Source organism: Pan paniscus, chromosome 6 (genome assembly GCF_029289425.2).
Source record: "Pan paniscus chromosome 6, NHGRI_mPanPan1-v2.0_pri, whole genome shotgun sequence".
Taxonomy (NCBI): Eukaryota; Metazoa; Chordata; class Mammalia; order Primates; family Hominidae; genus Pan; species Pan paniscus.
In genome coordinates this window covers 77,416,958-77,429,937 of record NC_073255.2, presented here as the reverse complement: position 1 = coordinate 77,429,937, position 12,980 = coordinate 77,416,958, and the positions used below count along the sequence as shown (strand labels likewise).

At 42.3% G+C, this 12,980-nt stretch overlaps 1 protein-coding gene and 1 pseudogene across 1 annotated transcript; both read left to right on the top strand.

The window, feature by feature from the left end:
* Positions 1–3,137: 3,137 nt before the first annotated feature.
* On the top strand, positions 3,138–4,169 carry LOC117981228 (insulin-like growth factor 2 mRNA-binding protein 3; annotated as a pseudogene).
* A 4,782-nt stretch (positions 4,170–8,951) lies between these two features.
* On the top strand, positions 8,952–9,192 carry LOC117980973 (short transmembrane mitochondrial protein 1-like). The gene has a single exon (XM_034964183.3). The coding sequence runs from the start codon at positions 9,033–9,035 to the stop codon at positions 9,174–9,176; it is 144 nt and encodes a 47-aa protein (XP_034820074.1). The 5' UTR covers positions 8,952–9,032; the 3' UTR covers positions 9,177–9,192.
* Positions 9,193–12,980: the final 3,788 nt, after the last annotated feature.

Here is a 12,980-nt window from a genome sequence, read left to right as displayed (position 1 = left end):
CTGCCTCAGCCTCCTGAGTAGCTGGGATTACAGGCACCTGCCACCACATCTAGGTAATTTTTGTATTTTTAGTAGAGATGGGGTTTTGTCATGTTGGCCAGGCTGGTCTTGAACTCTTGACCTCAGGTGATCCACCTGCCTCGGCCTCCCAAAGTTCTGGGATTACAAGTGTGAGCCACTGTGCCTGGCCAGGATTTCTGGGTTTTTTTAGTTTTCTGAAGAGACACAAAAGACAGCACTAGCTACTATCAGACCTCCTGGAGACAAGCTGGTCCAATGAGCTTTTACACAATTTCATTTACTGCTGGGCATGGTGGCTCATGTCTGTAATCCCAGCACTTTGGCAGGCCGAGGCAGGTGGATCACCTGAGTTTAGGAGTTTGAAATCAGCCTGGCCAACATGGTGAAACCCCATCTCTACTAAAAATACAAAACTTAGCTAGGTGTGGTGGTGGATGCCTGTAATCCCAGCTGCTTGGGAGACTGAGGCAGGAGAATCGCTTGAACCCAGGAGGCGGAGGTTGCTGTGAGCCAAGATCACCCCACTGCACTCCAGCCTGGGCGACAGAATGAGACTCTGTCTCAAAAAAAAAAATCACTTACTGTAAAGATAGTAATGCAATAAATCAGAATCTATAAACATAATAATTTGATCAGTGCTAACCACTCCACTTTCCCAATATACATATACTTCTCCCTTTTTCTTGAGCATGTATCCCAATGCCACATTCTTAGCAAGATGACAGTGGGTTTTTTTGTTTGTTTTTGTTTTTGTTTTTTTTTGAAATGGAGTCTCAGTCTGTCACCCAGACTGGAGTGCAGGGGCGTGATCTCCGCTTACTGCAACCTCTGCCTCCCATGTTCAATTGATTCTCCTGCCTCAGCCTCATGAGTAGCTGGGATTGCAGGTGTGCACCACCATGCCTGGCTAATTTTTTGTATTTTTAGTAGAGATGGGGTTTCGCCATGTTAGTCGGGCTGGTCTTGAACTCCTGACCTCAAGTGATTCACCTGCCTCAGCCTCCCAAAGTGCTGAGATTACAGGCATGAGCCACCGCACCTAACCAACAGTGGTTTTGAGTGTGCAAAGAATGAGCATATCACAGACATGCTTAAGACACATTACATGGCCTGGCTTACCTGATACAATTTTTAATTTCTCTAAAGTAAACTCACTAAAATTTGAAAACATGTATTTCTTTAGTAACTTATTTCATTAATTTTCTCAGGGACTTTACAGAAAACATATTCAACTTTCATTCATTTAATCTTACCACAATAGATGATCTAACATATTTAGAAGACAGAGTATATAAGGTGTGCCCATACCCAAAGCATAGAAAACTCAACACACCAGGGCCTTGAGGAAGCCAACACTAGAACAGTACAAATACACAATTTTCCCTAAAATGGAGAGACTAGTGCTCACTGGGGCCCAAAGGGATGTTCAGGTTGCATCTTTCAGGATTGACACCATAAAAGAGAACTTTCTTTGGAGCACAGTGGGGCTTACTTGAGGTTTTGGTGAGTCATTTGGATGACATCAGAGACAAGCATTACCCCAAATGAGAGTCACGTTAAGACTTCCATGTGAGATTGTCTTAGAGGATTGTGGCCCAGTTCACACATAAGAGGATGGCTGTGCAGCCCAGGGAGACAGATATCTTCTCTCAGGAGCAGAAATCTTCATGTAAAAGATGGCCACTTGCTGAGTAGTTGAAGCACGCCCTGATGGAACTCTCTGGGGGTCAGATTGCACACTGTCTCTTGAGTTGCATAAAGCACAGAACAACATGTCTGCACTCCAGCTTCTAGCATTTACCAACTCGGCAGAAAACACATCATTGTCTATCTCATTCCAGAAAGATCTTATTTGCCGGGGTAAAAAAAAGTGAATTAGGCCAGGTGTGGTGGCTCACGCCTGTAATCCCAGCACTTTGGGAGGCCGAGGCAGGCGGATCACAAGGTCAGGAGTTCGAGATCAGCCTGGCCAACATAGTTGAAACCCCGTCTTTACTGAAAATACAAAAATTAGCTGGGCGCGGTGGTGGGTGCCTGTAATTCCAGCTACTCAGGAGGCTGAGGCAGGAGAATCACTTGAACCCAGGAGGCAGAGGTTGCAGTGAGCTGAGATCACACCACTGCACTCTAGCCTGCGTGACAGAGCAAGACTCTGTCTCAAAAAAAATAAAAGTGAATGAATATAGTAGGAACCCAAGGACTGTCTAAGGGTAGGTAGTAAGTCTGCCATCACCAGAAATATTTAAATACTGGCTAGACAATCACACTGTGGGAATAAGTTTCACTCTTTGTAAAAGGGGTAAATCTTTTTCTTTGACACCCACAGATCTAGTGAAGATCTTAGCATACAGTAGATACACAGCAACTTTTGTTTACTAAATAAACTTTATTTTCACACAGATTACTGGTAAGCAAAATATTGATATAACTCTAAGACATTAAGGATATCACAAGACCATTCATGTTCTTTATGGGGTTCCAATTAAGAAATAAGTTGAAAAATCAGGCAAAGAAAGGAGTTCTGATGCTCCTAAGTAGCATCAGAACTATTCTGATGGACTTAAGCCATTGTAAGAGTCCCAGTTTGGTTCCTACCAAAAGTCTCTTTCCATGAACATTATGCTTACAATCAGACAGATAAAGCACCACTAAAGCAAACACAAACTCCAACACTCTTAAAATTTAGGTGTACATCTCATTTGAAAATTATTCAAAAGTGAGACTTAGGAAGACTGGTTGATGCATTTGGGTTGTAGCTAGGCTTTTTCTTTCCTTTCTCTTTTAAAACATATCTAGGACAAGGAAAAACAAGCCTCGGATCTGATTTTTCACTCCTTGTTCTTGTGCTTGTCTTGTCCTTGTTCTTGTTCTTCTTTCTGTGTTTGCGTATTTTAAAGGTGAGAAGATGAGAGCAACAAAACCAGCTGGATCCATCCATCACCGTGGGTAGTTTTAATTTCTCGTTCTTCTCGTTAATTTTTTTAGACAACCATTCTTCACAATGAACAAACTGTATATCGGAAACCTCCGTGAGAACGCCGCCCCCTTGGACCTAGAAAGTATCTTCAAGGACGCCAAGATCCCAGTGTCGGGATCCTTCCTGGTGAAGACTGGCTATGCGTTCATGGACTGCCCAGAGGAGAGCTGGGCCCTCAAGGCCATCAAGGTGCTTTCAGGAATTGATGCTGTATAATCCAGAATGCACCATTACAGTTAAAGGCAATGTTGAGGCATGTGCCAAAGCTGAGGAAGAGATCATGAAGCAAATAAGGGAGTCATATGAAAATGATATTGCTTCTGTGGATCTTCAAGCACATTTAATTCCTGGATTAAATCTGAACGCCTTGGGTCTATTCCCACCCACTTCAGGGATGCCACCTCCCACCTCAGGGCAGCCTTCAGCCATGACTCCTACCTACCCGCAGTTTGAGCAATCAGAAACGGAGACTGTTCATCTGTTTATCCAGGCTCTATCAGTCGGTGTCATCATCGGCAAGCAGGGCCAAGCACATCAAGCAGCTTTCTCGCTTTGCCAGCAGAAGCACCAGATGCTAAAGTGAGGATGGTAATGATCACTGGACCACCAGAGGCTCAGTTCAAGGCTCAGGGAAGAATTTATGGAAAAACTAAAGAAGAAAATTTTGTTAGTCCTAAAGAAGAGGTTAAACTTGAAGCTTATATCACAGTGTCATCCTTGGTTGCTGGCAGAGTTATTGGAAAAGGAGGCAAAACGGTGAATAAACTTCAGAATTTGTCAAGTGCAGAAGTTGTTGTCCCTCATGACCAGACACCTGATGAGAATGACCAAGTGGTTGTCAAAATAACTGGTCACTTCTATGCTTGCCAGGTTGCTCAGAGAAAAATTCAGGCAATTCTGACTCAGGTAAAACAGCACAACAACAGAAGGCTCTGCAAAGTGGACCACCTCAGTCAAGATGGAAGTAAAGACTCAGGAAACAGCCCACCACAGAGGCAGATGCCAAACCAAAGACAGATTGCTTAACCAACAGATGGGCGCTGACCCCCTATCCAGAATCACATGCACAAGTTTTTACCTAGCCAGTTGTTTCTGAGGACCAGGCAACTTTTGAACTCCTGTCTCTGTGAGAATGTATACTTTATGCTTTCCGAAATGTATGACACCCAGCTTTAAAACAAAACAAGAAGAGGGTGGGGGAGGGAAAGAGAAGAGCTCTGCACTTCCCTTTGTTGTAGTCTCACAGTATAACAAATATTCTAATTCTTAATATTCCCCCATAATTCCAGAAATTGGCTTAGTGATGCTTTCACTAAATTCATCAAATAGATTGCTCCTAAATTCAATTGTTAAAATTGGATCAGAATAATTATCACAAGAACTTAAATGTTAAGTCATTAGCATAGAAAAACTGTTCTCAGTTTTATTCTTACCTAACACTGACATGAGTAACCTAAGGGAAGTGCTGAATGGTGTTGGCAGGTGTATTAAACATGCATTTTTATTCAACTACCTCAGGTATTCAGTAATACAATGAAAAGCAAAATTGTCCCTATTGGGAGAAATTCACCCCCGATATTTCATGTAGGTTCTTTTCTATTTTCCCTAAGTGTCAGCTGGTATGAGAAATAAAGGGACAGAGTACAAAAGAGAGAAATTTTAAAGCTAGGTGCCCGGGGGAGACATCACATGTCAGCAGGTTCTGTGATGCCTCCTGAGCTGTAAAACCAACAATTTTTTATTAGTGATTTTCAAAAGGGGAGGGAGTGTATGAATAGGGTGTGGGTCACAGAGCTCACATGCTTCACAAGGTAATAAGATATCACAAGGTAAATGGAGGCAGGGCGAGATCACAGGACCACAGGACTGGGGTGAAATTAAAATTGCTAATGAAGTTTCGGGCAGGCATTGTCATTGATAACATCTTATCAGGAAACAGGGTTTGAGAGCAGACAACCGGTCCTACCAAAATTTATTAGGCGGGAATTGCCTCGTCCTGATAAGCCTGGGAGTGCTATGGGAGACTGGGGCTTATTTCGTCCCTACAGCTATGACCATAAAAGACAGCCACCTCCAAAGTGGCCATTTTAGATGCCTACCCTCAGGGACACATTTTCTTTCTCAGGGATGTTCCTTGCTGAGAAAAAGAATTCAGTGGTATTTCTCCCATTTGCTTTGAAAGAAGAGAAATATGGCTCTGTTCCACCCAGCTCACCAGCAGTCAGAGTTTAAGGTTATCTCTCTTGTTCCCTGAACATTGCTGTTATCCTGTTCTTTTTTCAAGGTGCCCAGATTTCATATTGTTCAAACACACATGCTGTACAAACAATTTGTGCAGTTAACACAATCATCACAGGGTCCTGAGGCGACATACATCCTCCTCAGCTTATGAAGATGATGAGATTAAGAGATTAAAGACATAGGAAATCACAAGGGTATTGATTGGGGAAGTGATAAGTGTCCATGAAATCTTCAAAATTTATGTTCAGAGATTGCAGTAAAGACAGGCATAAGAAATTATAAAAGTATTAATTTGGGGAACTAATAAATGTCCATGAAATCTTCACAATTTATGTTCTTCTGCCATGGTTTCAGCCGGTCCCTCCATCTGGGGTCCCTGACTTCCTGCAACAGTTCCTTAATTTTTGAAAATTTTATATACTTTATAATGATAGAAGTCCAATCATTTTTTTAAAAAATAAATTTAAAATGTAACAGAATCAGCTAACAGGCAAATTAAGAATTTTACTTCTGGCTGGTGACAGTAAAGCTGGAAAATTAATTTCAGAGTTTTTTGAGGCTTTTGACACAGTTATTAGTTAAAAAATCAAATGTTCAAAGATATGGAGCGGTGCCTAATATCTGGAGAGCAGCAATACCATTTATTCTTTCATTTATAGTTGAAAAAGTTTTTGATGATACTAACGAAGTGGTGGCAGGAGGTTTTGGAACGGCTGGTTTAAATGGCTTTAGGAGACTTCAGTTTTTTGTTTAGCTACATGATTGAATGCATAATAAATGCTGTGTGCTTTTGACCCTTAATACCTAGAGAAAGTACATCATTGAAGAGATGCAGGACTTTCAACTGATTGGCAAAAAGCAAGCTTTAGCTTGTCTTACAGGATGCTTAGTTTGCCAGTACACTTCAGACCAATGGGATAGTCATAGATGGTGTGACAGTGTTTAAAGGCAACAAAAGGCTACATCTCCATGTGGCTGGCACTGTCATGAGCCTCACTAAGCTATTTTGAAGATTTTTAAGCAATGATAAATTTTAAAAAAATTAGACTCTGCCTAAAGTAGTATATAAAGTATAGCAGGATTTCTGCATACTCTGCAATCAGTTCTTTTTTTAAAAAAGTCAAAAGCTAGAGAATACAAGAAAAGTTTTTGGGATATAATTTGAATGACTGTGAAAACATGACCTTTGATACTGAACTCATTTTCTCACTCCTTAACTGGACAGCAAAGGTCCAGTATGTACAATTGTGTTGGGTGTGGGTGGTCTCCAAGGCCACACTACTCTCTGAATTGACTTTGAGTTTTGTTTGTAAGATGATCACAGTCATGTTACACTGACCTGAAGGATATATATCCCTTTAAAAAAATCACTCTGCCTCATTCTTATTTCAAGATGAATTTCTATACAGACTAGATATGTTTTTCTGAAGATCATATCAATTAGACATTTTGAAAATGATTTAAAATGTTTTCCTTAATGTTCTCAGAAAACAAATTTCTTTTGTAGTTTTAATCAAAAAAGTGCCCTTTTTGTCACTGGATTCACCTAGCATTCATAATTTTTTTTCATACAATGAATTAAAATTACTAAAATCATGGACTGGCTTTCTGGTTGGATTTCAGGTGAGATGTGTTTAAGGCCAGAGCTTTTCTCAATATTTGATTTTCCCCCCAATATTTGATTTTAAAAAAATATACACATAGGTGCTGCATTTATATCTGCTGGTTTAAATTCTATTATATTTCACTTATAGCCTTTTAGTATGGCAAATGATATTTTACTTTTACTTAAGCATTTGTAATTTAGAGTATCTGGTACTAGCTAAGAAATAATTCTATAATTGAGTTTTGTACTCATCATATATGGATCATTCCTCATCTATAATGTGCCCCAAATGCAGCTTCATTTTCCAGATACCTTGACGCAGGATAAAGTTTTTCATCATTTAGGTGCCAAAAAAAAGAAAAGAAAATTATTCAAAAGCTCAGGCAATCTATAAGAAATCTTTTCTTTGCCTCTTAGTATCAAGAAATTAAAAACAAAGAAGAAAAAGAAGTGGGTAGGAGGAAACCATTTAATTATTTTAACAGGTAAGATAATAACATTGATTTTTCTCTGTTACATAAGTACTTTTCATGCTTCATCCATGCCAGGTACATAATTTTTAACCAACTAAAACACATTACAAGTAAAGAAAAAGCTAAAAACATAAAAAACATGTACATAACTCTTTAAAGGGTAGGGAACATGCCCTGTTCATAAACATTGCTTAATCCAGCATTCCAATATCAGTGAGGCATCAGCATCCACCCAGCTATAAGAGCCAAGATCAGAAAGTCATCCAGCACTTCCCAACACCATTCCATTAGCAAGCTTTTCCTACCTCTTCTATCAAATCCATCTGACCTCCCATCTTTACTGCCTCAATGCTCTAAGCCACCACTGCTTTTCAAAGTTTTCATAAACTAGCCTTCTAACTGATCTTCCAAAGAGAAGGCCAATTATTATTTCCTCTTACAAGGTCCATTTTCTACTCTGGGTAAAAATAGTCCTTAACATGTAAATCTCATCATGCTGCTTTTTTTTTTTTTAGGTGCAATTTCCCTCTTGTTGCCCAGGCTGGAGTACGATGGCATGATCTTGGCTCACCGCAACTTCTGCCTCCTGGGTTCAAGTGATTCTCCTGCCTCAGTCTCCTAAGTAGCTAATTTTGTATTAGCCTGGCTAATTTTGTATTTTTAGTAGCGATGGGGTTTTTCTATGTTGGTCAGGCTGGTCTCAAACTCCCGACCTCAGCTGATCCATCTGCCTCGGCCTCTCAAAGTGCTGGGATTACAGGCTTAAGCCACTGCACCCGGCTGATCATCATGCTGCTTTTTGGCCCAACACTTTTCGCAGCTTTCCAGAGTTCTTACAAGCCTGCTCTAGTCCCTACCTTCTTCACCATTCCTGTCATTTACTTCATTCAGTGTTTTTTTCTTGTTCCAAACACACTGTACTTCTCTCACTTCCCTGGACACATCCACCTTTTCAACCTCAGGGCTTCTGTACCAGCTGTTCTCGGAAGCATTCTTTACCTCCTGTCACCCATCCCTCAGATATTAGTTAAAATGTCACTTCCACGGGATGCCTTCCTTGACCTGCATCCCAGCACATACTTAACTTTTAGCAGTTAACACAGATATAAATAACCTCTTCATGGCTGGATGAGTCTCTTTCAATGTGACATATCATCTATGAGACTAGCAACTGTCTTATCTTTATACCAGTCTGTGGCCCAGGGGTTGGAGACCCCTGATGTAGGGCAGTTGCATTTATTACCAGTGCACCTATGTTGTATAGTGCCTGGCATACACCAGGTAGCCAATAAACAGCTATTGATCAAATGCAGGACTAATAAGGTAAGACTTATTTTTTCTCTTAAAAAAGAAAAAAATGCTTTAGATAAAGGCCACATGGTGTACCTGAGTCAGATGCAAATAAGACCTCAGGAGTCTGCCTGAAGAAACTTAAAATAAAAGATCCTTTCATCAAAAGGTCACTTGTTGGATGGTGTAACAAGTTAGGAATGGGTGCAGCACCTGTACCAGCTCAGTGAGATTCATGTTCCCATCACATAGCAAACACGTGTCTGCCATAAGGGCTTAGAGTGTGAATTTCTGATGAGAAATAAAATGGTATCTAGAAAACCCCAGAGAGGGTTCCTCCCCTGGTGCATGGGGAGGCAGGCTCGGCCAGGCCCACGGAGCTGCAGCAGTCCTTAGCGCCCTCTTCGCCCTCCCCACTGACATCATGCTCCAGTTCCTGCTTGGATTTACATTGGGCAACGTGGTTGGAATATATCTGGCTCAGAACTATGACATACCAAACCTGGCTAAAAAACTTGAAGAAATTAAAAAGGACTTGGATGCCAAGAAGAAACTCCCTAGTTCATGAGGCTGCCTCCAGCACTGCCTTCGGGATATGCTGATTCTACTGCTCTTGAGGGCCTCCTTTACCATCTGAACTAAAAGCTTTTGTTTTTATCTCCAGCCTCAGCGCTCCTCTTCTTTGCTAGACTCTGTGTTTTTTGCTTTAGCGCAAGCAAAATGGGGCCCCAATTTGAGAACTACCCTACATTTCCAACATACTCACCTCTTCCCATTCTCCCTTTCTAACTGCATGGGAGGTTCTAAGACTGGAATTATGGTGTTAGATTAGTAAACATGACTTTTAATGAGTAGTATCTTCTTTATTGTTTCCGATTTTTACTACATTTTGTCAAGAGAAAAATTAATGAGTTTTGTATAGCTGGTCAGATACAAATAATAGTGACTTTGACTTCACAGTTTAGCCATTATAATGGGTACTTGTTCAACATTTGGTACTAAATTATGTTGCTGCAAAGTAATTAAAATTAATATCTAGAGTAAAAATAAAAAAGAAAAGAAAACCTCAGAGAATGACATTCTATATACCAGTATATATAGCATCGGTGGCATTTTTTAAAGTATCACACATCCAGCAAATCCTTTAAAAAACAAGACACCCTAATATGCAACCAGTTTAGCCATATTTTTAAGAATGATAAGACAGTGTAACTTCATGTACCTGAAATGGACCACAGGATCCTTTCAAAGGAATTCATACCCATTCCTGCAGAAGTTCTGTGGAATCTTGAATGTAGCACTGAACTAAGTGATTTTTGTTTTTTCAAAGAGGTTTCAGCCAAGACTTTGGTCTCTAACCTCAGACTCCCTAATTAAACTATGGCTTCAAAACTGTACCTGCCTAATTTCAAGTGCTTTTTCAAAAGCACCAAATCTAGAGGATGCTTTTGACGAGTGTGAAAAAATGAAACACAATCACATCCTTCTCTTTGCAATTCTCTTTCCCTCACCTTCCACTTCTATTAAACTTCCTTCAGAATAATCGTGCACAGATTTAGAGACAAGTATGTATCCGGGTGGGGGCGGGGGGGAGCCCTCTCATGCACCTGTAGTCCCAGCTACTTGGGAGGCTAAGGCAGGAGAATCACTTGAACCCGGGAGGCAGAGATTGCAGTGAGTCGAGATCGCACCACTGCACTCCAGCCTGGGCGACAGAGCGCAACTCTGTCAAAAAAAAAACAACAACAACAAAACAACAACAACAACAAAAACCCTCTCAAATATATGTGGGTGCACTGAAAGCTCTGCCTTTGCAGAAATCATTTTAAGTTAAGACAGAAATTTCTCACTATTTTCAGCATCCTTATTCAACGGGCAGTTTGTTTCCATTGACTTTGAAAGGGCTAAGCTTAAATTTAAACTCTTAAAAACGAGAGATCAATTTTCTATTAATAAAAATCCCGGACAGGTTTTTCAACCTATCAAATAGTTATATTTTTAATTCACCCTTCTATCTCTCTCTGCAACCACGATCATCACCACCCACAAAAGAAGAAGAAAATCCCTCCGATGTTCCCCAAGTATGTGCTGGTGCTAGCTCGGAAGCTGTGCAGAGTTTTGTAATGGAATGTGAATTGCTATGGCGGATCTGGATTTCGGTTCTATCTCCTAAGCAATAAGCAGAGAGGGAGGACAAATCGGCTAAGCAAGGAAATTTTCTTTCCTTCTCTACATAACCTGACTAATGCAAAGCTGACAAGGGTCGCCAGCAGCACATGGCACCTGCCAAGCGGCCCGCTGGCAAGTGTGTTCCGTGCTGGGTTAAGTCTCCTCCCTTCCTGGAAAGGATAGCGCCCCGCTGAGCAGTGGGATCCGCCGCCAAGCCCCGGCCTCACAGTTGGCCGGGTAGTGGGTCACATCCTCAATGCGTTCTTGGCTCAGAAAACATGCCGCTTCCCAGGGAGGGAGTCGGCGACAGGAAGGACCTCACCCCTGCTTCTTAGCAAACATTAGGGTCGCAGTTTTCTAAGAGTGGGGAGGGGGCGAGGGGCCCCCCCACCGGCAAAGGCTGTTGCTAGGGGCAGAGGTAGCGACACTAGACTGTGGGCCGGTATGAGAGGAGGAAGGGAAGCCCCGCAACCAGCGACAAATTGTTCCAGCGTGGCGGGGGCGGTGGCTCAAGCCTGTAATCTCAGCACTTTGGGAGGCTGAGGTGGGCGGGTCACTTGAGGTCAAGAGTTGGAGACCAGCCTGGCCAACATGGTGAAACCCCTCTCTACTAAAAATACAAAAATTACCTGGGCATGGTGGCATGCGCCGGTAGTCTCAGCTACTCAGGAGGCTGAGGCAGGAGAATCGCTTGAACCCGGGAGGCAGAGGTTGCAGTGAACCAAGACCACACCACTGCACTCCAGCCTGGGTGACAGAGTGACACTCCTCCTAAAAAAAAAAAAAAAAACAAAAGTAACAGTGGGAGAAAGACACCTGCCTTTTTTCCGGGTTCACCATGGCACCTAGCACCTAGCCCCCCACCTCATGCAAGGAAGGTGCACTCCACACCAACAGTTTTCAGTAAAACATGCACCCTGCCAATGGAAGTTCAAAGAACAATAGGTGACCCCATGACCAGGCCCTGGCCCCCCTTCTTTCCTGGGTACCTTAGGTGGTAGTCAGTCACACCACAACTGCCAGCCAGGACAGGGCCAGGATGCAGGGCTGCCTGATGCCCCCTTGGCGCCGCCAATGTCCTCTGCCCAGGAGGATCAAAGTCCACAGAGCAGAGCACAGCAGATGCTCCTACCAAGCACCTTCGCAAGAGCACCCCAGGAGGCCGCCTCCTAGCTGGCACCCCGATACTTTGTGGCTGCAGTGGAAAGCAGACACCCTAGTCTCCAGGCTTCCCTGTCAGGGAGGGACTGGAAAGAACATAAGAGAAAAGTTCCTCCTTCCACAGGGGAAGGATGCCAGGACAGAAGGTCCCCGGGGAGTAGCGTCAGGAAGATGTTTCTGCCCTACAAGACTTGCACCATCGAATCCTACAAAAAAATATAAATTCACCCTAGTATTCTGGGAGGCCAGAAGCCCCTATTTTAACTGAAGGCCACAATGACGTTTTGGATCCCCTGGAATTAACATCAGCTCAGAGCCAGTGTCCAGTAGTCCCCAAAATGTCTGGACATTTTCCTTTCCCAAATGCACAGTTACCCTGGTAAAGGTCCAGAGGTCTCCTTGGAGAAGGATGGGAGAAAGATTCACTGCTTAAATTGTCCGTAATGTAGTGGAGTCCCCCCTCAAGACAACCCGGCCTCCCTTTCATTCAAGGGGTTCTGGGTCTGTAAACTGGCTAAAGTCTGGAAATTGATTGAGGCGCCATGATTCTCTGATTTTATAATTCAAATTAGTCATTTGTCCATTTGCCCTAGAAGTTTTCTCCTTATATAAATTAAGTAAGAATGCAGTAGGCATCTTATCAGTTTCACTTCTAGGAACACGGTGTTTAATTAGCCAATGCCGGAGCTCTACACAAGTCAGACTATTCTGACTGCCATTTTGCCTCTGCTGTCCATTATGGTAACTACACCCACCTTGCCTTTGATGGCTGAGTGTCACCACTTGGTCCCTGCCACCTCGGGATCCAATTATTCCCATTGCATTTAAAATTTGTGGCTGAGTGACTGCAGTTCCCACCATTAGATCTGACCTCAATTGGATCATCAGATGGTAATTTGAAAAGGAAGTAATTACCTTCAGTTCTCTGAGTAGGAAGAAAAGAATTACCTCAATTAGATGGTAATTTGAAAAGGAAGTAATTACCTTCAGTTCCCTGATTTCTAGAATTTGTAACATTTCACCCCCTGCTTTTTCCTGGTCT